The following is a 23,451-nucleotide window of genomic DNA, read 5'->3' as shown; positions in this document are numbered from 1 at the left end:
CTCTAGGAATACTAATCACTACAGAGACACTTCATGTTGCTCCACTGTGAATGAGGTAGCATCCTCTCCACAACCTGGCCAGAAATCTGTAACGTTTTCAGCAGCACAAAAGTTCAGTTAACAGTTTTCCCTCTCTGCAAAGCCGACATGTCAAAACTGAGGGGAAAAAAGCCCATTTTTTAAATGGGCAATCTAGTAAACTACACCCATGTTACTAGCATCCTTTTCTTAAGGATCTAGCAAATTTGGAGGGGAAAAGAAAAAAAGACTCTATTTAAACTCTCAGCACTTTTCCAGCCCAGAAATGGATATAACATAGCACTGAATTGCACCTGTCCCTCTGCTGATTCCCTTTCTCATTAGAAATACATCTGAAGAAATCTGCTATACCTCTCTGTGGTAATTGATTCACTCAGATCCTTTATAACATCTGAGAAACTATGTGAAATGTGACACCCAAATATGGCTCAAGGTCTTTACCAAAACCAGAGGTGTATTTTGTCCGTTTGCTGTTTTAGTAGGCAGCTACTGCTCCTCACATCCCCATTTGGTTCAAATTTCCTACCTGTGCAGATATGCCATCCCATGTTACCAAGGAGCAACAAAACTCTGACTTCCCAAGAAATACTTCACACAAAGGGCAGGGCCTAAACTCTGGGCATGGGAAGAATCTCGGAAAAATATTAAATCACCACTTTGCTTCAATTTTGGCATAAGGTTTCTTTCTTCAGTCTTTCATATGCCCAGATTCAAGTAGCAAGAAAGATATAAATCTGAATGCTAGATGGGAAAAATATTTTAAAAAATAACACTTACATTCCTTATCGTGAAAAAAACTTACAAGCTTTTACGTACAGGTTCTTAAAGCACTCTAATTCCAGTACCTCCAGCATGGTAAAGAGGAGGGATACAACACCAGGTGCAAGGCTGTAAGAGGGGGTGAATCAGAGGCCAGTGCAATATGCTCTCATTATACCTGATGTATAATAATGAAAAAATTATATTGTGACATTAAATAGTGTGAACAACCCAGCAACAGAGCACAGAGAGAAACAGTGCATCGGTATGATACCACAAAACTCAGGTGGTGAGTTAACCTGAGATGGCTTTAGCAGAACAAGCTGAAAACGGATCGATGTATATACACCAGAAATTATTACAGAAATAGAATACAAATAATATAAACCCTTAACTTCAGAGGCTATATCCATTAACTTCCTTGGCTTTATTCCAGAAACTAATTTGGCTCATGTCCTGTAAAGAAGGCATTTGCACTGACATACTGTCTTTGTTTATACTTGAGGATTGACTCTGCTTGCAGTCATTTGTCAAAAGAAGCTGAATGTAAATGTCCCAGCAGGGAACTCCACAAATTTCAACAATTACAAACAGTTTCCCATGTACAAAAGGTTCAAGACAGAGTTCAAGTTGCTCAGATCTTTAGAACGTCAGGGAAAGGATTAGAGCCAAGATCTGTCTTGCTAGGGAAGTTTTCCATCCTCAAAAACTCTGCTGAGCTGATCCTCTTGAAGTTGTCCACGGTACAGATCCAGCAAAGGCTTTCCCCTTGCTCTTGTTTGTCACAACTTGGCTGTCTTGGTAAGTCCCCAATGACTTTAGCAAAGCTAAAGCTCTGATCCATAGGAAATGGCTGAGAAACATGACCAAGCACTCATATCCAAAGCTGCAGCTTCATTGGTAGCTGAAGATAACCCAAAAGTAAGCTGCTGACAAAGGGCAGCAAAAAGGGTATGAAAGATGAACTTCTTTAGCAGCAGCCCACGAGTAGAATAGCTTAAATAGCTTAATGAGAAAAAAACCTTCATATGTCAGGGGACTTTATTTTCTGATAAGCCAATGCTGAGGACCTGCCCTCAACTCACTCTGACTCTCCCTCCTTTTCCATGGGTGACATGAGGCTGTGATTCAAATTCTGAGCACAGGATGATTTCTATGCAGAGCAACTTAGGAAGAAGTTCTGCGCTGACTTATGATTATCTGTGTGACTAAACTCTTCCTTTCTTTGCCAAGGTAATAAGCCTTTCCCCTAATCTTTCCTGCAGCAGAGTAAATATTAGATGTAATACAGCAGATCTGGTGGCAGTTTTAGCAGAAAGGTGCTGGTGTCATATCATGTAGGATTGTGCACATAAATGGCACCTTTTGAAAAACCCACGGATTTGCAAGGTTTAAAAAACCGTGTAGCACCAGTGACACCTGCAGGAACATGCTGGTTGGAACAGCAGCAGGAAAAAAATGCCAAAATGAGAAGCTATTGCAAGGATGTACCCACAGTGCCTGCCTTCCAGGCATACTTAAGCCTATTCGGGAATATTTAAGATAAAAATTTTGGGCAGAGTTGTTTAGAAAGGAGAGAAAGTAAATGATCAAGTATACACACAAGTAAATATCAGAGCACTGTGCCAACATTTAAAGGCAAGAAAGTTTGATCCAGTTTGAAGTATAGTAGCTAATCACCACAAAAAGGAGCTAGAAGGGGAAAGTCTTCAGAGAACAATACCTAGTGATTACCAGTGATATACAAAAATCTGTTTTTTCCACTTCCCCTTTTGCACAGTAACAAATTGAATTTCACCTCATTACACGATGCTGTTCCACTTTTGCCACACAAAAATCCAGCCACTCCACTTTATGCCAATTTACCCTATTTACGCTAGGAAAGCTGCTTCTAATGCACTTCATTAACACTGCTGCTAAAACTTTGCATTTAAAATAGATGCATGCAAGTCGAAAACAAAATCAAAGGAAAAAAGGAAAGGAAAAAATCCTGTTCTAGATTAATGTTTTGTGTCTCTCGGCTTAAAATGTCTTTTATGTTTTGTGAAAAAGCTGTGTCAATATGACTGGGGAACTGTTGAACAAGGCACAGAGAAATATGTGTCATAGCAGATCTATCGATACTACACAGTATGGAGGAACATGAACGACCTGTTGCAAAATGGGAAATCTGGTAATACAGGAAATACAAAAAATGTGGTGAGTCTGCAAGAAAAAGGAATTTAGCACTGAATGATACAAGTGAAGGGAAGATTGATATAATGATAAAACATTAGGATAGCACTGGTAAAAATAAAAAAAGGTAAAGAGCGGGATCTGGAATTTTTTGGGGAGAGGAAGGCAAGAGATCCTTAGCAGGCAGAACTGAGAACCTCCTAAGGAGTCCTTGATCAGATTGGATGTGACCCACTGGTGTGGTTTCTTTCTGAGAGATGGGTGATAACACACACTATGCTGCTGTGGATGGCTTCAGTTCCCCAGGTATGGCTGGGGCAGAACATGACAAAACACAAGGTGACAAGCTGGGTCCAAGGCCAATCTCAGCAGTCCAGCTAAGGCCTCAAAAAATGCAGAAGACAGTGCTCAGAGCAGCCTACAAGCACTCATGTATCTCGGGAGAGGACCACTCCAGTTTAATGATGCTCCTAGGCCCAAGGCTGATGTAAGGAGTGGAGGTCCAGGGGAGGTCAAGTCACAGCAATTAAGTCCTATTGGGTGCCCACAAGGCCCTCACACAAATAGAGTAAGACTTAATTGCTCTTGACTTAGCTTTCTCAGCAATAGGTGCTGCATGAGTCCTTTTTGTTGGAGCCCAAATAAGATTTTTTTCATGAAGTACTAAGGTGTTGTTCACTAATGAAACTAAAAAGCCATCTATATCTTGTATCAACTAACCTCAGTTTACCTTTCCTTGGCTTTGCAGAGGGCCCTGCTGTAGAATTCATAAGGCTTCATTCAGTTTATAAATAAATCTCTGTTGATGCCAGCACTCAGCTCTTGTGGCCTGTACCAAAGAGCTGAGGCAGAGGCCAGGCTGGTGTGAGAAGAAAGCAAAAGATGTGAGCAAGAAAGAGAAAGAATGAAAAAAAATGTAACACATCATAGATATAAGATTATGTGTTCTTATCTACATATGGAAATAGTTAAATTTCAAAAATATCTGTTTGATAAGCTAACCAGAATGAAATCTTTAACTCTCTATTGCTGACACAGTCAAAAAGTATGTCTTATAAACTTTGAGGAGGATTTGCTCTAAAAGCTGACACAGAAGGATCTGTTTGCACGTGCTCAATGCTACTGACTTTACAAGTTGTATTTTAAAAGAATGACAAAATCTTTGCAGGTGCAAGACTGGTACATGCTGCACTTAAAGACAACAGGTGGGTGTAGTGGTTCTTGTGTTTTGTGTTTTGACATGTTGGGAGATACACAAATGCTGACTTCTAGCAGTAATTACAAGCCCAACTCACTGGCCAAAATCTTATAACAAATGCAAAAAGCAGCTCTTCAAAGTAGTTTGTATTGAATATTAGAGTTTTCATCTCATATTTGAGAGACAAAACTTTTTACATTGCTGAATATATGTTTAATTTGTATAAGTAGAAGAGTATAAATTATCATATAGTATAACAAAACATAAAATGGTGATTAAACATTAGTTAAGCTTATAAGAAGAATCAGAAGGCTGTAAAGTAAAATATACTAATGTACTATATGAATATACACAAAAAAAACCCCCAAAAAACAGAAGATAAAAGGGACACCAAATACCTCTCACATTTCTTTAGTTTTCATTCTTCCATTTATTTCCTAGTCTTATACTTACTGACCATGTGATGAAAAGAAATTATTTACATTTTAAAGTTATGCCTGCTTATTTAATAAGGAAGTTAATATCAGGTAGTTTCAGAGCCATGCAAGTAAATAGTCCTTAACAGTATGGAAAGAAGATCACCTCCAAGCTGTCTCAGCTCTCACCACACATGCTACAGGCAGCCATCCAGGCCAGCCATTTTCCTGGCTCATGCAGAAAAACAAACACAGCCTTACACAGTGTGTAAGAAATATACCATTTATCACAGCCTCCAGCTGAGGGCTTGTAACAGAAACAGAATTGGATTTTTCCCCCCAGGGAGTAAGAACAAACACTTCTCTTTCTATGATCTCTCAAAACTACATCTGAAGAAGGCTGGTTTCTTGCAGAATACTTGGACATCCACATAAATGCTTTACACACCTGAATTCTCTACTGCTGCATCTGAACAAATATAGTGAGCAATGCCCTTCTGCAGAGAACACATACATCCAAGTTTTTGAAAGTAGTTCCTCTTTGCTTCTGATGGCCAAAAACCTTTAGTGAAAGGAAGTAATCCTTTTATGTGCCTGGAAACAAAAATCATAACTTCATTGGATGTTTCATATAGGCAAAAATTGGGTCCTGAATGCAAATCATTCAAAAGAAGTAGAACAGAGAAGACAGCAACTTTAGAATACTATGGACCCTAAGGGTAATATATAACTTTATTGTATTTTTAACTAATATCATCTGTGAACACAAATATAAGAGGTACTGCAATTGAAGACAACATTTTCAGCAATCAGAATTAAGATAATGTGGATAGACTACTTGGGAAAGTCAGACAGAGGCAATAGCTTTTACCTGATCAATTCAAATAGCTGGGAAAAGTACACAAACCTTGGTCATGCACATTTGTCTGCAGGAGGACATTTCACAGAAGGCTTATTTAGATTCTGCAAATAGTTTAATCTCCTGGAAAAGACTAAATCTAATTTCAAACAGTGGCTACTTACGTCCCTCATCCATCTCCTCTTGGACCTTGTTTTTCTTTTTTCTAAAAAGAACCCGATCTCAATGTTGCAAACTTTTTGGGACATAGAATTTTCAGAAAAGCCATTTGAAATTTAACATGACAGAGAGGGTAAAGAAATGGGTTCAAAGAGGAATTGATCCACAAAAGCCAAAACGTTGCTTCATACAGGAAGTTATGGACACAAGTTCCCTGGCAGGGCCCATGGATAATCATTAATAAAGAGTATGGGGCCCAGCAAGTGGCAAACACACAGACAATTATGGCAAGGGACTTTGCTATTTTCTTGTCCCGTTGCAGTTTTGATCTGGTCTTTGCACAGAAAGAAACAGAAAAGTAATTTCCTGGGGTTACAGGATTGTCGGTGGATGGAGATGAGCAGTCAGCTCCCAAAGATTCTTTCTTTGGTCTCATGGAAGAAGAACCACTGTCCTCTGCTTCTGACGAAGGAGATGATGCCCCTGGCCTTGGCAAGCCACAGAACCTCCAGGACAGGCTGCTCCTCCTGGCATGCTCACAGTCCTGCACGCTGCCGCGTCGCTGGCACCGCTGGATGTTGTGGAAGATGTGCACATTGAAGTAGGTCACCAGGAGCAGGGGCACAAAGAACTCCAGGGTGGAGGCACACAGGAGGAAGTACCAGTTGTGGAAGAACTCGGCGTAGCACTGATCCACAGGCACCACGCTGTGTCCGGCCACGTGCTCCCAAAACAGGATGGCTGGGCCGTACAGGAGGAAGGCAAGTAGCCAGATGGCCACCATCTCAATGGTAGGGTTGGATGTTATTCCCTGCTGGGCTCTGTAAGATACCTGTGAGGGAAAAAAAAAACATTAAAAGTCCAGACATGTAGAGACCCATCTTGGGACCAAGAGAAGCAGATGGAGACGAACTCAAGAGGTGCTTGGTAATACAGAGATGTGGCTGTGCTGATCACATGAAGGTCCCCCAAGCAACATTCATTTCATTGATGCTGACAGAGCATAGGGCTGTCTCTCTACAAGTCAATGTCACTGTAATATTAGAGTCCCAACATTGTTAATGTCAGGGTCCAGGTCCGTGGGATAAAACACAATTATCCATCAGTGCCTAGTAATTTGGTATGCCCTGTTAGAGATACCTATGGTCTGAAGTGCCAGAGGAATTAGCACTTTATAGCTGTTGGGAGCATGACTCCTACTCACTGGAAACTGCACTGCTTTTTATGGCATTTTACAAACAAATAACTGTACACATCATGGTGCTCAACAGAAAAGGTGACACACAGATTCAACCTATAAGAAAATTACTTGCTACACAATTCATAAGGATGAAGGAATAGATACCACACCTGCACCTCAGCCCTTAGCTGATGAAACTAAAAAAGTCACCCATTTTCTTCCTTCTACATCCACTCCACTGACAGTACATATTTTTCACTGTATTTGCAGAATATATAGATACAATGTGGCTCACATTCTGCCTCATCCCTTTCACAGGACAAATGTATAATTCTGCAAGCTTAGACATCCAATTGATAACAAAAGCTTGAGTTAATGTCACTAGAACTGTCATACAAATGTCCATAGGTCTTAATTGCATTTGTAGAGGTGCTCTGAATTTTACAATTTGTAAATGTTGAGTCTTTGGCTTTCCAGCGTAGTTTCTTACATACCAAAAACTTTGATGTTTGATTTCCAATATTTTTTTTTTCTTAAATAAAGTAAAATAACAAAACAAAATAAGAAGGCAGTTATATGAAGTTAAATTAATTACCACAAATAAGACTGAAATTCTATTGCATGAAGTTATGTTGACAGTCTCATACACACAAAAGAGCTGGAACCTTTAGTTCTCTGTGACATTCCCTGCCACCAGTGGCTGGTGAGAAATGCTGGCCTCCGCCCTCAGCATGGCCCAAGACATAAAGCTCACACCAGGCATGTAGGATTCTCTGCAGAAAGCAGAGGCAGAATGTGTCTGAAGTTTGGGATTCTGCTCCAGACACAAAGAGGAGTTTATTGCTGCATATCCAGAGGCAGGGACTGCAGTCTGCCCTTTGTTCCACTTTCTGCCTGTTTGCTCTTGCTCCTGGTCTTATTAGAATAAGTTTTGACCACATCTCAGGTCTAGACACTCTCCTCAGTGTCCTTTATTTTACTGCCCTAGATCCACTGTATTTAACTTTCATGCCTGATTTTAGGTCCAAACGCCAATCCAGTCTACTCTGAATTTCCTCTTTCCCTGCCCCTTTTTTACCAGTCAGCTGCCTAACCCTTTTTACCCCCTTAACTGTTTTTCCTCAGGCAGTAACACAAGAGCAGCTTGCAGCAGAAATTGTTAGAAAACTCCTGGTTGACTGGCTCTGCAGTAAAGCATGCCCAATGTAGAATATTCACCCCATCTGGCTACAAAATATCTAATAATCACCACATGCCAGTATATTTTTGAGAGGTATTATCTTCTTTAAATTTGGGCTTATACTCATCAACATGGCAGAGGTAGGTGAATATAACCATCCACAGAAAAAAATCAGAGAAGCTCTAAACAGGTTACTTACAGCTTTAGTGACTGACAGGAAACGGTCATAGCTGATAAGAACAATGTTAAACACTGAAGCTGTGCAGAGGAGATAGTCCATGACCAGCCAGAGCTTGCAGATGCCTCTTCCCAAGTGCCATTTCCCTGTCAGGCTGTAAGGGATGTAGAGGGGCATGCAGAACACACCTGCAGACAGCAACAACAAAAACACCATGAGGTTCACAGGGACTGCAAACTCCTGGAAGCAGAGAGACACACTGTTTTGGTATTTGGGTAAAAAAAAAAATCAACAAATCTATTAAGGTGAGTATGTAATTTATATACATACATTCTTAAATTCTCATGAAATCTGCTGGTGACTTTCTATGTCTTAGGTCTTAGTGTGATTTATGTATGCTGGTTGTTGAGAATAAGCTGAAAGCAATTCAGCAAAGAAGGATTTACTGAGGATGAAAATCCAAGTTTAACCAATTTAGACTCTAAAGGTATAAAGTTAGTGCTGCAGCATATATGCACAGTGGTTGCATTCTGATAGGTAACCTCATCATTTTATTTCCTCAATTCTTTCATCTGTATTAGAATTTTCACTCAAAAACATCTGCAGATGTTGCCAATGGCAGTTATTCCTGTAAAATTGGTCAGCCTTTGTAAACTGAAGACAATATATTGGGCAGCCTGTGTGGCGTTCTGCCAGAGATAGAGCAGACACAGCAGAAGTATGAAACTCTCATTTTTTAAGGGGTGTTTTGATCTCACATTTCTTCTTTACCTGAGAATAACTCCAGAACTATTTTGGTTTGTTAAATTTGTGTTTTGTCCAAAAAAACTTCCACTGAAGTTCCTAATTAAGAAAGCGATATTTGTGTTTTATTTTTAAGCCATCAACTTCTTAATTTTAACAGTAACATTCTTTCAAAAGTGTGGTGCAATAGCTGATTCTACGTCCCTGAAAATGCTGAACTACCAGAGGCAAATAGAAAATTATATATTGCATCAAGTTCTATTTAAAACTCTCCAGATTACTCCTTTCTTGACAAAGCCATCAAGATCTTAGAAGTTACTAAACATAACCAGGGTGATGTGGTCCACTGACAATAAAACTCTGGGCAATGAGATGCCAGACTGTTATCAACAGGGAAATGCTCACAGCACTTTCAATAACATATTCCTTAAATACCAGCAGCATCACTCTGGTACTAAATACTCATTTTTCATGTTTGCTGAAAACTGCTAATGTTCTCACAAACTTCAATGCGATCAATGTTTGGCACCATGTCAAAAAGTAATGACTGCTTTTAGCTATGCATATAAATATAGAGGCAAACCCCAGGTTTTAAGCACTGATATTTGAAGCTTTTCTTACTTTTACTAATTGGTGGATGTAAAAGACATGAGTCACATCCCCATAAATATTCCAGACTTTTCATAAATTAAAAAAAAAAAAAAACACAACAATTTCAGAAAATAAAGCATTTCCTGACCAATATCAGAGACAAAAATCTTCAATTTACAGTCTGTATAGGCCAATCTAATACTGATGGCAATCATTTCCTCTTGGCTGACTTAAGAATGCATGAGGCACCAGCCACAAAGAACAGATGCTGAAAGCAGATATTTAACTCTCTTATTAAACTTTGAGATATGAGGAGAAACAGACTTTTGCACACAACCTGAACAATGAAATAGCAGCTCCAGCAAATTGTCTGCCTTAGCAGGAAAGCAAAGGCTTCATTTTCTGCTCCATGGGGCAAGTCTCAGAATAAGGCAGCACATGTTATAAGTGGTATAAATGAAGGAAAACCTTAAAGGCTAAACTAATACACTTGCCTACACAGCACTGACAAAGGAACAGCATTTTGTGGGGACGGTATTGTCAGAAGTGCAGTAGGTCTGTGGCCACGATTTCCTTTCTCACAGTTCAGTGCATACTCTGTGACCATCCTGAAGAAAAAGCCTTTGTGTGTGCAGAAGTACCTCCTTGCCAGCCTTAAGTCAAGACATTTGCTGGCACATCTGCCACAGAACTATGGTTTTGTGGATTTCTCTGCCACATGGGCTGTTTCCCTGGCTTCAGCCGTGGAGGAGTGCTGCAAAAGGCGTTCACTCCACCATCACCTTGCTTGGCATCACAAGCCAGGACTGGACCCATGGCAGCTCCAGCAACAAACTCTCCTGGAGTTCTGCAGTGACACTGTGGGAAGAGGGGACCAATTAGGAATATAGATGAGGGACGCCAGCAGGGGTCAAACTGGTATCAAACAACCCATCGGATCAATAGCCTGTGTTAAGCGGAAGCCAGTAAAAACTCAGGGTGATAAAGTGTCTTGCTGTAGTGTAATAACATTCATAAACCATTTGTACTATGTAGAGAAGTAATTCATTTACGTGGATGTATCACACATAGCTGCCAAATATGTGTCGCCTGTTCTGAAGTGTGTGATGAACACCTTATGTTTGGAAAGACAAGGGTAAATCATAAACTGCAGCAAACAACTTCTTCAATAAGTATTCATATGTAATAGTCACTACTTTTTTTTGAAGCAACATTAGAAGTATGGGTATGAAAAAGAATGCATTTCTCATTATAACATACTTTGAGATATATTGGGCAATTAAAATACTTCATGGAGCTTCTACCATTCCCCATCCTTCCCCCAGACACAGCTGGGAAATAGTTCTCTCAGAAGAAAACACACAGAAAGTAAACACCAGTGCTTCTCCTAAGAGTCCTACAACACAATTAGCACATGGCTCCACAGCTCTCACTTACCCACTGCAAAGTCAGAAACAGCAAGATTCAGAAAGAAATAGTTACTCCGATGCCTCAGGTTCCTGTCCATAATGAAAGCAAGGATCACCAGCATGTTGCCAAGGATGGTCACCAGACACAGCAACACCATGAGGAAAGCCAGCAGTGCCAACACACCCAGGGAGAACTCGGAGCTCGGCGCCTGGCTGGACCAAGTCTCGTTATGCGTCTCAGCAGCGTGCGGAATTTCGGCGGTGCTGTTGTGCATGGTGGGTGTCCAGGCCAGGTCAGTCTGGGAAGGAAGTTGTGTCTGGCAAAGTTATCCAAAAGGTTGAGATAAGTCTATCAACAGGCTGGGCTGAATACTGAAACATAAAAAGAAAATATTCACAGTATCAAAAAAATGTAATACAAAAGTGAAGACCTGGGTTCTCTGACATTTCTTGATTTGAATGTACCTATTTGCCTTAGAAAAGACACCTCACAATCAGTTTCTTTCCTGGACATGGAACAACTCTTCTCACAGTCAAGCAGTTTGCATATTAGCAATGTGTGAGTGGTTTTGCACATCAAATTGTGCTGAAGCCATATCTCATTTTCACTTCCACAGTGGTGAACAGGATTAAAATTATTACAATTCTATTTCCCTTACAGTAAAATGTAAACACTTTTGCACTTGCTGCTACACAACTTTCTAAATCTTACAGTTAATAACAGAGAGATATTTCTTAGTGTTGCTGTTTACAGAGCATTTGTAATACAGTTCCATGCAGCAGAAACATCATCAGTACCTCTTCAGCTCACCCTAACCAGAAGTTCTGGGCATAACAAATACTTGGACTTTGGAGTCTTTATGGTGTGGGCCAAAGACACCCCTTCCTCATCCCAATTCCATTTATTTTGGTGGAAGTGCACAGAATTTGGTAGGCCATGGCTGTGGCTGACACTCACTGACTGTGTAGCACCATAGCACCCTTGAGTGACCAGCATTTCAAGCTGCAGCCATAATGCCAGGTACTTGGGAAGACATAGGGCAAGAAACAAGGAAAGAGAGAGTGGGCAAAATGTGGGGAGGAAAGATGCAGTGCACTGCTACCATACTGAGGAACAGAGGGAATTATGTTGTAAAGAGCCATTAAAGCAAAAGGTGTAGCATGACAGAAAAAGAAGAGACCTCAGGAATGGCAAAATGTGGCAATGAGACCCAGCTGCCTTAGGTGTGTGTGCCCAGCTGCAGCCTGGGAAGCAAAGGGGAAGTACTAGATCTTGCAGTTACCAAGCCACGCTTGACATGGGTGACATTATGGTGAGAGCACACTGCAGAGCTCAGGGTGAGGGAGGTGATGAAGTCTTCTTTAAGCAATTCAAGGAAGCTTCTGGACCACAGAACCCACTTCTTAGTTAGGAGTTTCAGTGTTCATGGCATCTGCTGGAAGTGCAACACAACAGGTCTAGCAGTGAACAGGGTTCCTGGAGGCTGTCAGGGGGAACTTTCAGACACAAATTCTGCGTGGGCTAATGGGGGTGATGCACAACTGAAACATCTGCTCAGTGGTAAAGAGGGGCTGTATGGGGATGTGCTGTCAGTGCCAGACTCAGATCTAGTGATGATGAGGAAGTGGAACTCAAGATACTAAACAGGATGAGGAAGGAGAGCAGCAGTGCAGACCATGGGCTTCAGGTGAGCAGATTTCCATTTAGGAAAGTGGTAGTGGGAATCCCACGGGAGCAGATCCAAAAGACAAGGAGCTCAAGGAAGCTGCAGGCCTCTAAGGACAGCAACGTCCTTGCACAAGAATAGTCCATCCCAGCTCTCAAGAAAACAAGAAGATGTATCATGACAGTAGCTAACCCTGGAGACTACAATGTGAAAAGAGAACATGAATGAGTTTGAAGGAGGGACAGAATACAAAAGAGATATTTAGAAACGTTGTCTGGCAACATAAGAATTATATTAGGAAAACAAAAGCTCACCTATAGTTGATGTTTGTAAAGGACATCAAAAACAACATGGAGAACTTCAGCCACCCCATTAGGAGCAAAATGGTGAATGATAAAAACATTGGTAGCTTGCTGGATGGGACCAGTAATCCAGTGACAGCAGGTGCAGATAAGGCTGAGGTACCCAATGCTTTCTTAGCTTCATTCATCACTATCTAGGTCTCCCTTTCCTCCATGCTTAGTGAATGAGTTCAAGGATGAGAATTGTCACAAGCAGGTGAGAATAAAACAGGATTGCTTGAGGGGACTTGACCCATAAAAGTCCATGGAACCCACTGTGCTGTCAAGAGAACCAGCTACCACCTTTGCAAGGCCACTTTCTATCCTCTTAGAATGGTCATGGAGATAAAGGAAGATTCCCAACCACTGAAGAAAGAAGAAAATCAGAAAACTGATTTTCAAATGCTGCCACAAGGACAAGAGGTCAGATTGTCTTTAGTTCTTGGGAAAATAATGGAGTGAGTCCCCTTGAAAGGTGTTTCTGAGGACCTGGGGGAGCAGAAGGTGACTGGGAACAGTTGGCATGGACTTACCAAGGGTAAATCATGCCTGAGCAACTTGGTTGTCTTCTTTGATAAAATTACTGGATTAGTGGACAAGGGGAATGTAGTCATTTGCCTTTATAATTAGGGAATAAATCAAACGTTGCAGTTTTAATCATAGTTCTGTGTGGCACTCAGGGAGAAATCTATGTGGTATTTCCTTTGGAAAGTAAAGGACATGGACATTAGGAGAATCATTAGTGTTCAATATTTGTTTCAGAAATAAACAAAAAAAAGATAACACAATTTCTTCCAACAAGTATTTTTATTTGTTGAGTGTGTTTTTTTCTTTTAAATATGAGAGGGTCAGATTAGAAAAAAAGTGGTGTGGTTTGAGTTGAAGCCCACAAAGTTGAAGCTCATATTGCTACTGTCACCATGTATTTAGAAGGCCTACTGAACATCTGCAAAGACAGAAGAAAATTTAAGGACATGAAATAGTGAAATGGATGAGTGACTGGTTAGAGAGATCTGGGTTAGAAAACCGTTTGTCAAGAAACATCCACTTCAATGGGGGCATAAGAACAAATCCTGAATAAGTATCATACCATAACCCTGAAAAATGACTCATTTGTAATTTACAAGGGAGAATATTTATGATGCCACTGACCTAAAGTGGTGGGCACAGCAACCCAGTGCTTGACTTGCTCTGGGACAACTTAGCAAAATTTTCAACAATTAGAAAAACACAACAAATGCATGTAATGCGCGGGAGTGACATGAGAAAACAGTTTGAATGGTGTGTGTGTAAAACAGACTCTGAAAAACACTGATCTCTAGTAGTTTCACCATGCTATGTTGTTTCAAATTCGCTGCAGATTGTGCTGCCTGGCAAATTCCCTGACTAACTAGCTTTCCAGCACTGCTGGAAAAAACGTGGATTATCTAGTTTATCTAGGTAATAATTTTGTAGGTTGTTTTTCCAAAATGAACAATACATTCTTTTAGCACAAAATGCAAACTGAATTTTTATACTAAAAGCATAGGGATAGAATGCAGACAACACAAACACATTTTTGTCTTGGGCCCATCTTCAGTTTCTCTATTTAACAGATGTTTAGTACACGAGCTCTTCTATAAATGTTTTAACTCTGTGTGTGTGTTTAGATTTTTTTAAGCATCACAGAAAAGCAAACCCCACAAAATCTATGCCTGCACCACAGCTCATGACAGTAAAAACATTTGTGCTGAATCAATGACCTCCTCCTGAAGCTGCACCTCTCCTAGCCATTAGGCTCACAATCCGTAACACTATCCATGCGAGGCAAGGAAGCATAGAGAGAATGAATGGTGAAAGATAATCTTCCAGCAGTGTGAAAACTGGCAAGAGAAGCCTTCAGTTCCAGACCTCTGAACAAAAAGACATTCTAGCTCTTCAAAGCCATCAACTTTTGTGCTATCATTAAGCTGCTTCCATGCATTTGAATTGTGTTTGCAAAGGAATACTCTGTTATGGCAACACTCCTACAGCAAATTTCAAATTAGATTAAAAACCATTTAAATTGACTACTGCTCTTCATTGTTCTGTGCATCAGATTTCTCTTTCAATATTTCATACATTATTATATTTATAAACAAAGAGGAATAAAATTACACAAAAGGAGAGAAAAAAATGCAGCCAGTGACTCTCACTTACCCATCCATGAAAGCCTTCTGGGTGAGTTGCAACACTCAACACATGGTAAGAAAGTTTGGCACATGGAATGGGGTGTAATCAAGCTCCATTGCTTCCTCCAAGACATTTACTCACTCCTTTCAGCACTGGACATTCAACTGCTTTGTTTGTTAAGAGCAGCTTAAGACATCTCTGTATCAGCTTCCAGACCTCTGTAAACCTCATTCTATAGCAGTGAATATGGCCCTTGCTCCCTAATTGAAAAAATCAAGTTTGATATTTGTTCTGTGGCAGAGAAAATCCATATAATGTCACAGTAACAGGACATAAAGCACTGATCTAGTATAAAAAATCACTCTGTCAGATCAAATTTGTTCCAGACATTTTGATGGAATATATTTGCCCTTGCAAAGCTTTACACCAGAGAGGCTATTGTCTATTCTTGCACAGCCAGCCAAAATCAAAAATCCAGTATGAACTTAGCATTGCTTGCTCTGCTAATTCAACAGGAATGTGATCACGTGCCCAAGCCTGGCCTATCTTTTAGGCAATCACATAGTGCACAGATCTGGCACTAAATATCATTAAAGCATGACCAAAGGGGCAGCCAATGTCAGGTGAAAAAACAGTATAGGTGAAAAGACTAACAACCATTTGTGTCTGACACTTTTGATAACCAGTCTCAAAATTCTCATAGCATGGAAAATTTCATTCTCTGAAAATCATTCAGAATTACTAACTTACATGTACTTTGTCCTGCAATGCCAGGTATGAGCTACATTTAAACTTGAAAAAGACAGATATGGCAGGTTAGGCAGTCCATTCACTTGCATATTGCTCGCTGTGGGGATTCTAACAAGGAGAGGGCACTCTCTTGTCTTCATAATAGTTTATGATATGAAAATATACTGCTTCTGTGAGTATTTTTACAATCTTTGAAAAATGTAGTAGTATTACTTCTTCACTGACAGCTTTAGATTCATAAATAGAACATAAATTTTAATTCAGCACATACATGAACAAGTATCTCCCTCCAGTGACTCTCTATGAAAATAGCAAGAGCAGAGTTCTTTCACAGTGCCAGCTCTATATATTAAACAAAGGAAAGAAAAAAAAGAGAAAGAAAAAAATATACCTCACACCCACAAAGCAAGAGAACATTCAGCAAAGCTCATTATTCTTTTCAATCCACTAGATGGTAATTAATCTAGCATCATACCAGCAAAACCAAAAATGAGATCCCGAAAATTAGCAATACTGGGGCAACTACATAACTCTGCTGCACTCTTAAACAATGTCATTAGTAAACAAACAGTTTTTTTCTCTATTTGTGCCAATGACACATATGAAAAGGTATCACTAAATGACAGAGGAACCTTATCTGTAAGACATTCCTTTTACCTCGCTAAATAGAAGGCGTGTTACCAGATCTCAATGCTGCAAACTTTTTGGGACATAATATCTTCAGAAAAGCCATTCGAAACCTCATATGGCAGAGAGGGTAAAGAAATGGGTTCAAAGAGGAATTGATCCACAAAAGCCAAAACGTTGCTTCATAGAGGGACTTATGGATGCACTTTCCTTGGCAGACCCCACGGATAATCATTAATAAAGAGTATGGGGCCCAGCAAATGGCAAACACACAGACAATTATGGCAAGGGACTTTGCTATTTTCTTGTCCCGTTGCAGTTTTGATCCAGAACTTGAACAGAAAGAAGCAGAAAAGTTCCTTTTGAGAGCTGTAGAACTGGTCTCTGTTCGAGATGGACCATTGGCCACCATTGCTGGTCTCCACGACTTCGTTAGTGATGAAACACTGTCCTCTGCTTCTGACGAAGGAGATGATGCCCCTGGCCTTGGCAAGCCACAGAACCTCCAGGACAGGCTGCTCCTCCTGGCATGCTCACAGTCCTGCACGCTGCCGCGCCGCTGGCGCCGCTGGATGTTGTGGAAGATGTGCACATTGAAGTAGGTCACCAGGAGCAGGGGCACAAAGAACTCCAGGGTGGAGGCACACAGGAGGAAGTACCAGTTGTGGAAGAACTCGGCGTAGCACTGATCCACAGGCACCACACTGTGTCCGGCCACGTGCTCCCAAAACAGGATGGCTGGGCCGTACAGGAGAAATGCTAAGACCCAGATGGCCACCATCTTGATGGCAGAGCTGGACATTATTCCCTGCTGGGCTCTGTAAGATACCTGCGAGGGGAAAAGGACATGTCACATATTCAGACAACATTTTGGGGGAAGTTATGTCAAAAAACCAAATGTAATCAAGCCAAATATAGTATTTGTTCTGTATTTCCCCAGACACCTAAGACATCCTCACTATGTAAGGTTCTGAAAAACTGCTAGTCTTGTTCTCCTTACATTGTAGCTCTGTGATTTATTTTAATACTGGACATAGGAGAGGAGCAGAAATTATGATGGCTAAATTATCATTTGACTTCCAGGTATGAAAGGACATATCTTGTTTCCACCACACAGTAAAGTAGCAATAAGGAATTGGTAAGAAATAGGTTTATGATTCATCAGCCCAGGCTCAGAGAGTGAAAGCAGCTGTGGGAGTTCCTACATGCCCAGCAAAAGAAGAAGCCTTCTATATTAGACAGTTTGCCATGTGAGACTGCAAACACCAGATAATATAATTTCTCATACTGTTTCCTCTTGCCATAGCAGAAAAATCTATCCCAGACATACACTGTAACATCCCCTGCCTCATTGAATCACTCTATTTTAATGTTAGCCTTACCTTGTAAACAGTTCATTCCACTACTGAAAATCTTGATGCTTTTATGTCTACCCAGACAGCACATTAAGAATTAAAATAAAATCATCCAGGGTTAGGAAATACAAGAGCTAAGCCCACCCTGTAATAACCCCATTCACACTCTTGGTCCCCTCCATCTTTCATAGCACAAGAAGATAAGTTAATGAAGAGCTGGACAATTTTATTTCCTCTATACTGTTCAACATTTGACATCTCAGGCTTTTCCCAAAACTGCTGCCTTCCTCATCAGCTTCCAATACTGTTCATTAGAAAAGCATCTGCATGGTACACAAGTAATAATGAATGGCACCTTCACAGCCTCACTGCACACAAAGGGCATTGTCCCTATTTCACCAGCAAGTATCAGAACAGTAGTTCAGGATTATGCACATTGGTTTGGATTCTCTGTTTTAAATATGTGTAGCCTGAAAATTCAGACTCCTCTACATCTTAAAGCACCATATTAGCTCTGTGCACAGCTCCAGATCTGCAGTAATGAATTTGCCACCCTGTGCAAGACAAGCAGCTCAATTTAGAGGCAGAAAACAGGAAGCTGAGCACAGCTTCACAAATTATTAAGTCTGGAGTGACTGGAACCTGACAACAGGCTAAGTTTGCAGCAGAGGCAGAGGTAGATCCCAAGTCTCTGAGGAAGCATGGTGTCTTTTCTTTGGATAACAGCCCTGTTACACATTCCTAGACTCATTCCATCCTAATACCCTAAAGAAGAAAACCAGAATGTGATCATGTAAATGGAGACCATCAGCAATGGCACAAGAACATGGATCTCAACTAGGTTACAGAGGCCCTTTTATTTCACATTATTCTTATTCTGAGCTCTGCAGCTTCGTTAATGGGGATTCTTATACTTTACTCTTCAGCTTAAAAAAAAACCAAAAAACCAACAAACTAGCAAAAACCAACTTGTAAAAACCACACCACTAGGGAAGAAGAGAAAGTGATTAGGTACTGTACCAGCACCTCCCAAATGAGAAGCATGAAATATGAAACATGTCATTGAAGCAAGCAGGCTCATCAGCCAGGAGAAGAGAAGGCTTTGGGGTGACCTGACTGCAGCTTCCCAGGATCCAAAGGGCAAGCAGAGATAGGACAAGGGGCAATGGCTTTAAACCAAAAGAGAGTAGGCTTAAGTCAGATATTAGAAAGAAATTCTTTGCTATGAGGATGGTGAGGCACTGGAACAGGCTGAGCAGAGACGTTGTAGATGCTCCATCCCTGAAAGTGCTCAAGGCCAGGTTGGACGGGGCTCTGAGCAACCTGGTCTAGTGGAAGGTGTCCTTGCCCATGGCAGGGAGTTGGAACCAGATAATCTTTAAAGTCTCTTCCAAACCATTCTCAGATTCTATGACCAAACATCAAGCTGAGCTTAGAAATGGTGAATAATATTTCTTACTTGATTCCTTGGCTATCTTCTGAAACAGAAGAACGACAACATTCAAGAGACTTCTCTTATCTCTCCATATATTTTGATTCATTCTTCTTTTTGCTTCAAGGGATCAGTTTCCACTCAACTGCTCATTGTCAGCACATGTCAATCACCCCCTGCAGTAATTTAGATCCTCATCTGATCTTCACTCAGTCCATCTCACTGTCTCTCCAAATGCTCTTCTTACAAAATCTATCCAAGCCTAAGCACATCCTTGACTCAACCTAGTTTTCATTCCCACCAACTCTTCTAATGGCCAAAGCCCAAGTTGTCCACATGCCTGCTGTCTCTTTCCCACCTGGACCTTCCCATCTCCTGTGTAATTAATAGTGTAATTAAATAACTTTTAGTGCAGGTGGCACGAGGGTAACATTGAAATCACAGCAAGGCAATGTCCTAAGTCCCAACACAACATTGAAGCATCATAATTTCTCTATTAAAAAAGGGTACCAATAATAAAGCACCATTTAGCTCAAAGTGTCAATTGTGAAACGCTCTGAGTTTTATAGAAATCCCAACATACAGAAAGCAATAAATAGAAATGTTAGCCTTACAGCTTTTGTAACTGACAGGAAACGGTCGTAGCTGATAAGGACGATGTTAAACACTGAAGCTGTGCACATGAGATAGTCCATGACCAGCCAGAGCCTGCACAGGCTCCTTCCCAATTGCCATGTTCCTGTCAGGGCGTAAGGGATGTACAACGGCATACAGAACACACCTGTGAAAAGAAACCAAATGCACACGTCAGTCAGCACTGCACTGCATGAGAGCAGAGACATATTTCTGCAGTATCTGACAAAAGATTGATCAATACTGGCTGGAATTGCCACATAGATGGCTTTGTATTACCCTGCAACTGAAAAACCTTTACTACAAACTAGGTACTAGTCACATTCTTATGTGACTGAAAGGTGTATCATGTTTATTATGTATCATTGTTACCTCTCCAATTAACAGTACCTGCTGAAAGGAGCAGTTGACTGCTCTACCTGCTGAAGTAAACACTCTTCTGTGTTATCTGCTGAAATTAAAACAAACCAAAGCACCTTTCTCCAAAAGTTTTCTATAACAAATTATCCAATTGCCAATTCTATTCACTGTTTTCTATAACAAATTATCCAATTGCCATGCTTCTATCCTCTTAGAAGCATAGGTGTTGGAAAATGTTCCAGAAGTTAACTTCTTACAGAAATACAAGTTTTGGACTAATTTTAAAAACTATATGATCAAAATGCTGACAAGAACAGCACAGTTAATTAAATACACCCAGCCTAACCTTTTGCCTCATCTTAAATCTTGATAATAACTACTTTTCAGGGGCAAGCTGATAGGATATTATCTATGGGAACACCCCAGACTGTGGGAACACAAGTGATCCACCCACATCCATTGCTACCTAAATTTAGGGTGCTAAATCCAAATGTTGTGAAAGTGCCAATATGACCTCATTTTAATGGATTTTGAGATGATCACCCTACACAGAATTACAACACATCCCTGGGAGGCTGAAGAACTAACAGTGCAGTCAACTGGGATGCAGAAATGCAGTGAACAGCAACAAGGCTGCAACAAAATGGAATCACTGCATTTACAGAGCAATTAGCATGTTGTCTTTTGAGTAAACATTCACATCAGGAAAAAACCTGGTTTCAACTTTAGATTTACCTCCTAACAGTGTGTACTCCTGTAACAGTATCTTGAAAGTTTCTATTTCCATAAAAATCTTATGGTTCCTGTTATTCTCCCTGTACTAAGAATCAAGAGGTCTCTATTCAAACCCAGCTATAGGTACTGAAGCACCGAGAAAAAGCAAAAATTGCTGAATGTCAAAAGCAGCTAGATTAGATATGTTAAAAGAATAAGTAAATGATTCTGTAAGCTTTTAGCAATTTAGATCAAGAAGAAAGCAAGGATAATTTAGGCATAATTATATAGCTACAAAAATACAAATCAGTTTGACTCTAAAGTCAAACTAAGGCAAAGGCAAAGCTTTTAACAAAATTTATAATTAAAAACTAGACATTCAGGTAAACATAATATCGCTAAACAAAAAAGCATGGAAAGTAGGAAATGCCAAGTAAGCTGTACTTCTTTCTTTGGCAGAGAAGTTGTTTACTTTGTAGTTCTCAGCTAGGGCTGGTGTTTGTTAAGTATGATGCTGGATGGTGAGTCAAATGAGAGAACATCAGTTTGTCCACTGGTTTTCTGCTCACTGCTCTATTTTTTTCCGGTGCACTGTAACTGGAGAACAGGCAGCAAGAGCTCTGTAGCACAGCAAGGGAGAAATCAGCTGGAAGAAGTCATCAAGCATATGCAGGGAGGCATCAAAACATTATGCAAGAAGATATGGACATGACAAGGACAGGACTTTTAGAAGCTGTGCCCCTGACAGAACTTCTGGCACTGGCAAAAAAATTTGTAAAAAAAGTTTCTTCTGCTCTTTCAGTATACTTCTTAAAAGTGGACTTTAAAATTATTGTGATATGACAAGTCAGGATGCAGATTTCATTAAATAGCCACAACTGTTTAAAACCATCATTCTACACACTCAATAATTTAACCAAGGTTTTTGGAAAGACACCCAACAATTCACAGAATATTGCAATAGCTCAGCCTCCAACTGAACATCATACTCCTGTTTTAATTGTACTTTTTCTCTGTAAAAGTTTCAAAACTAAATGTGTCCCTATGTATAAATACACATGTAGCATCAAACTTCTTAAAAATTGCTTTATTTGTAATTTTTATTTGCCTTTACAAACACATATTCCTAAGGTATTTCTCTATATAGAGCATGTACAGCAAAATGCTTAAAAATAGCATTCATTGCTATTTACTAACAAATATCAGGTAATGATCTGTATTGTGTGATAGCAGACTGAAAGAGAAGATATTGATCATGTATGCAAGAGCTGTCGGACAATGTAGGCTGTATTTGATTAGACCATCTAAATTTCAGCCAAAACTCTTCACAAGCAGCTCCCATTCTTTGTTAGACCATAAAATTCCCATAGTAATATTTTATCCTGAAACATTATACAAAGCATCCTTTATTTTCTAAAAAATGATAGCCTGCTGAAACACTTCATGCAGCTTCCACCATTCCCCATCCTTCCCCCAGACACAGCTGGGAAGTAGTTCTCTCAGAAGAAAACACACAGAAAGTAAACACCAGTGCTTCTCCTATGAGTCCTACAGCACAATTAGCACATGGCTCCACAGCTCTCACTTACCCACTGCAAAGTCAGAAACAGCAAGATTCAGAAAGAAATAGTTACTCCGATGCCTCAGGTTCCTGTCCATAATGAAAGCAAGGATCACCAGCATGTTGCCAAGGATGGTCACCAGACACAGCAACACCATGAGGAAAGCCAGCAGTGCCAACACACCCAGGGAGAACTCAGAGCTCGGTGCCTGGCTGGACCAAGTCTCGTTACGCGTCTCAGCAGCGTGCGGAATTTCGGCGGTGCTGTTGTGCATGGTGGGTGTCCAGGCCAGGTCAGTCTGGGAAGGAAGTTGTGTCTGGCAAAGTTATCCAAAAGGTTGAGATTCATAAGGAGTTAAAATAGGATGGGTCAAAAATCCAATAAGCGCCCAAAAAAAATTTCTCAGGAGGGGAAAAAATAAAAAGCTTTTGATACTGGATAAATCTAGCTTTCCTAAGAGTCTCTTAAAGCAGAACTCTAGCAGAGTTCTGGTTAAGAAATATACCGTTTTTTCAAGCTCGTATTTTAAAATGCAAGTTCTTTGAGCAACATGATCCTTATCTGTGGAGGTCAGGAGGGCTGATTTGAGGTTCCCCTCTTGCTTCCCTCCCTCCCTCCCTTCCTCATGTGTTTTGCTTGCTACCATTATACACAACACTTTCTAATTTTTTTTTCTTCAACCTGTGTACATATCATAATGAGAATTTAAACTACTTTTTAACTTCATCCTTGTTTATCTGACATTGTTGCAATTCAGCAAGCCGTTGGCCCCTCTCTATCTCTATATTGATACTTTTTGCTGAGGAAAGGCATGGTTGCTGTTCTCCTTTTTGTGCACTCTGCGGCTGAAAACAGATACGATGTAAGTATGCATACAGTTACTTACCAGACCAGTTACCTGTAATGATCCAACCCTCAGAGATAAATTCAAAACTCTCACTGAAATCAGTTTCAAAAATCTCAGCAGCAGCT

At 40.4% G+C, this 23,451-nt stretch overlaps 2 protein-coding genes across 3 annotated transcripts; both read right to left on the bottom strand.

The window, feature by feature from the left end:
* Positions 1 to 4,770: 4,770 nt before the first annotated feature.
* On the bottom strand, positions 4,771 to 11,162 carry LOC131090081 (histamine H3 receptor-like). The gene is made up of 3 exons (XM_058035199.1): positions 10,916 to 11,162; positions 8,165 to 8,331; positions 4,771 to 6,437 (listed from the first exon to the last, which is right to left on the bottom strand). The coding sequence occupies exons 1-3, from the start codon at positions 11,160 to 11,162 to the stop codon at positions 5,652 to 5,654; spliced, it is 1,200 nt and encodes a 399-aa protein (XP_057891182.1). The 3' UTR covers positions 4,771 to 5,651.
* A 7-nt stretch (positions 11,163 to 11,169) lies between these two features.
* HRH4 (histamine receptor H4) lies at positions 11,170 to 23,036 on the bottom strand. Of its 2 annotated transcripts, XM_058035187.1 has the most exons (4): positions 22,507 to 23,036; positions 19,825 to 19,991; positions 16,454 to 17,252; positions 11,170 to 11,259 (listed from the first exon to the last, which is right to left on the bottom strand). In XM_058035187.1, the coding sequence occupies exons 1-3, from the start codon at positions 22,751 to 22,753 to the stop codon at positions 16,458 to 16,460; spliced, it is 1,209 nt and encodes a 402-aa protein (XP_057891170.1). In that variant the 5' UTR covers positions 22,754 to 23,036; the 3' UTR covers positions 11,170 to 11,259; positions 16,454 to 16,457. The 2 variants fall into 2 exon arrangements, with proteins under 2 accessions (XP_057891170.1, XP_057891161.1); XM_058035178.1 differs by lacking the exon at positions 11,170 to 11,259 and having other exon boundaries at positions 13,750 to 17,252.
* Between the last annotated feature and the right edge of the window lie 415 nt (positions 23,037 to 23,451).

The sequence above is a fragment of the Melospiza georgiana genome, chromosome 1 (assembly GCF_028018845.1).
Source record: "Melospiza georgiana isolate bMelGeo1 chromosome 1, bMelGeo1.pri, whole genome shotgun sequence".
Taxonomy (NCBI): domain Eukaryota; kingdom Metazoa; phylum Chordata; class Aves; order Passeriformes; family Passerellidae; genus Melospiza; species Melospiza georgiana.
Note: the sequence above shows the minus strand (reverse complement) of the source record. Positions and strands in the feature narration are given on the sequence as shown.

Coding starts and splice junctions, on each gene's coding strand:
- LOC131090081 (XM_058035199.1), bottom strand. CDS start 11,162: ATGCACAACAGCACCGCCGAAATTCCGCACGCTGCTGAGACGCATAAC. Junction 8,332..10,915: donor TGTTTCTGACTTTGCAGTGG/GTAAGTGAGAGC, acceptor TGCTGTCTGCAG/GTGTGTTCTGCATGCCCCTC. Junction 6,438..8,164: donor TCCTGTCAGTCACTAAAGCT/GTAAGTAACCTG, acceptor TTTCCCTCACAG/GTATCTTACAGAGCCCAGCA.
- HRH4 (XM_058035187.1), bottom strand. CDS start 22,753: ATGCACAACAGCACCGCCGAAATTCCGCACGCTGCTGAGACGCGTAAC. Junction 19,992..22,506: donor TGTTTCTGACTTTGCAGTGG/GTAAGTGAGAGC, acceptor TTCTTTTCACAG/GTGTGTTCTGTATGCCGTTG. Junction 17,253..19,824: donor TCCTGTCAGTTACAAAAGCT/GTAAGGCTAACA, acceptor TTCCCCTCGCAG/GTATCTTACAGAGCCCAGCA.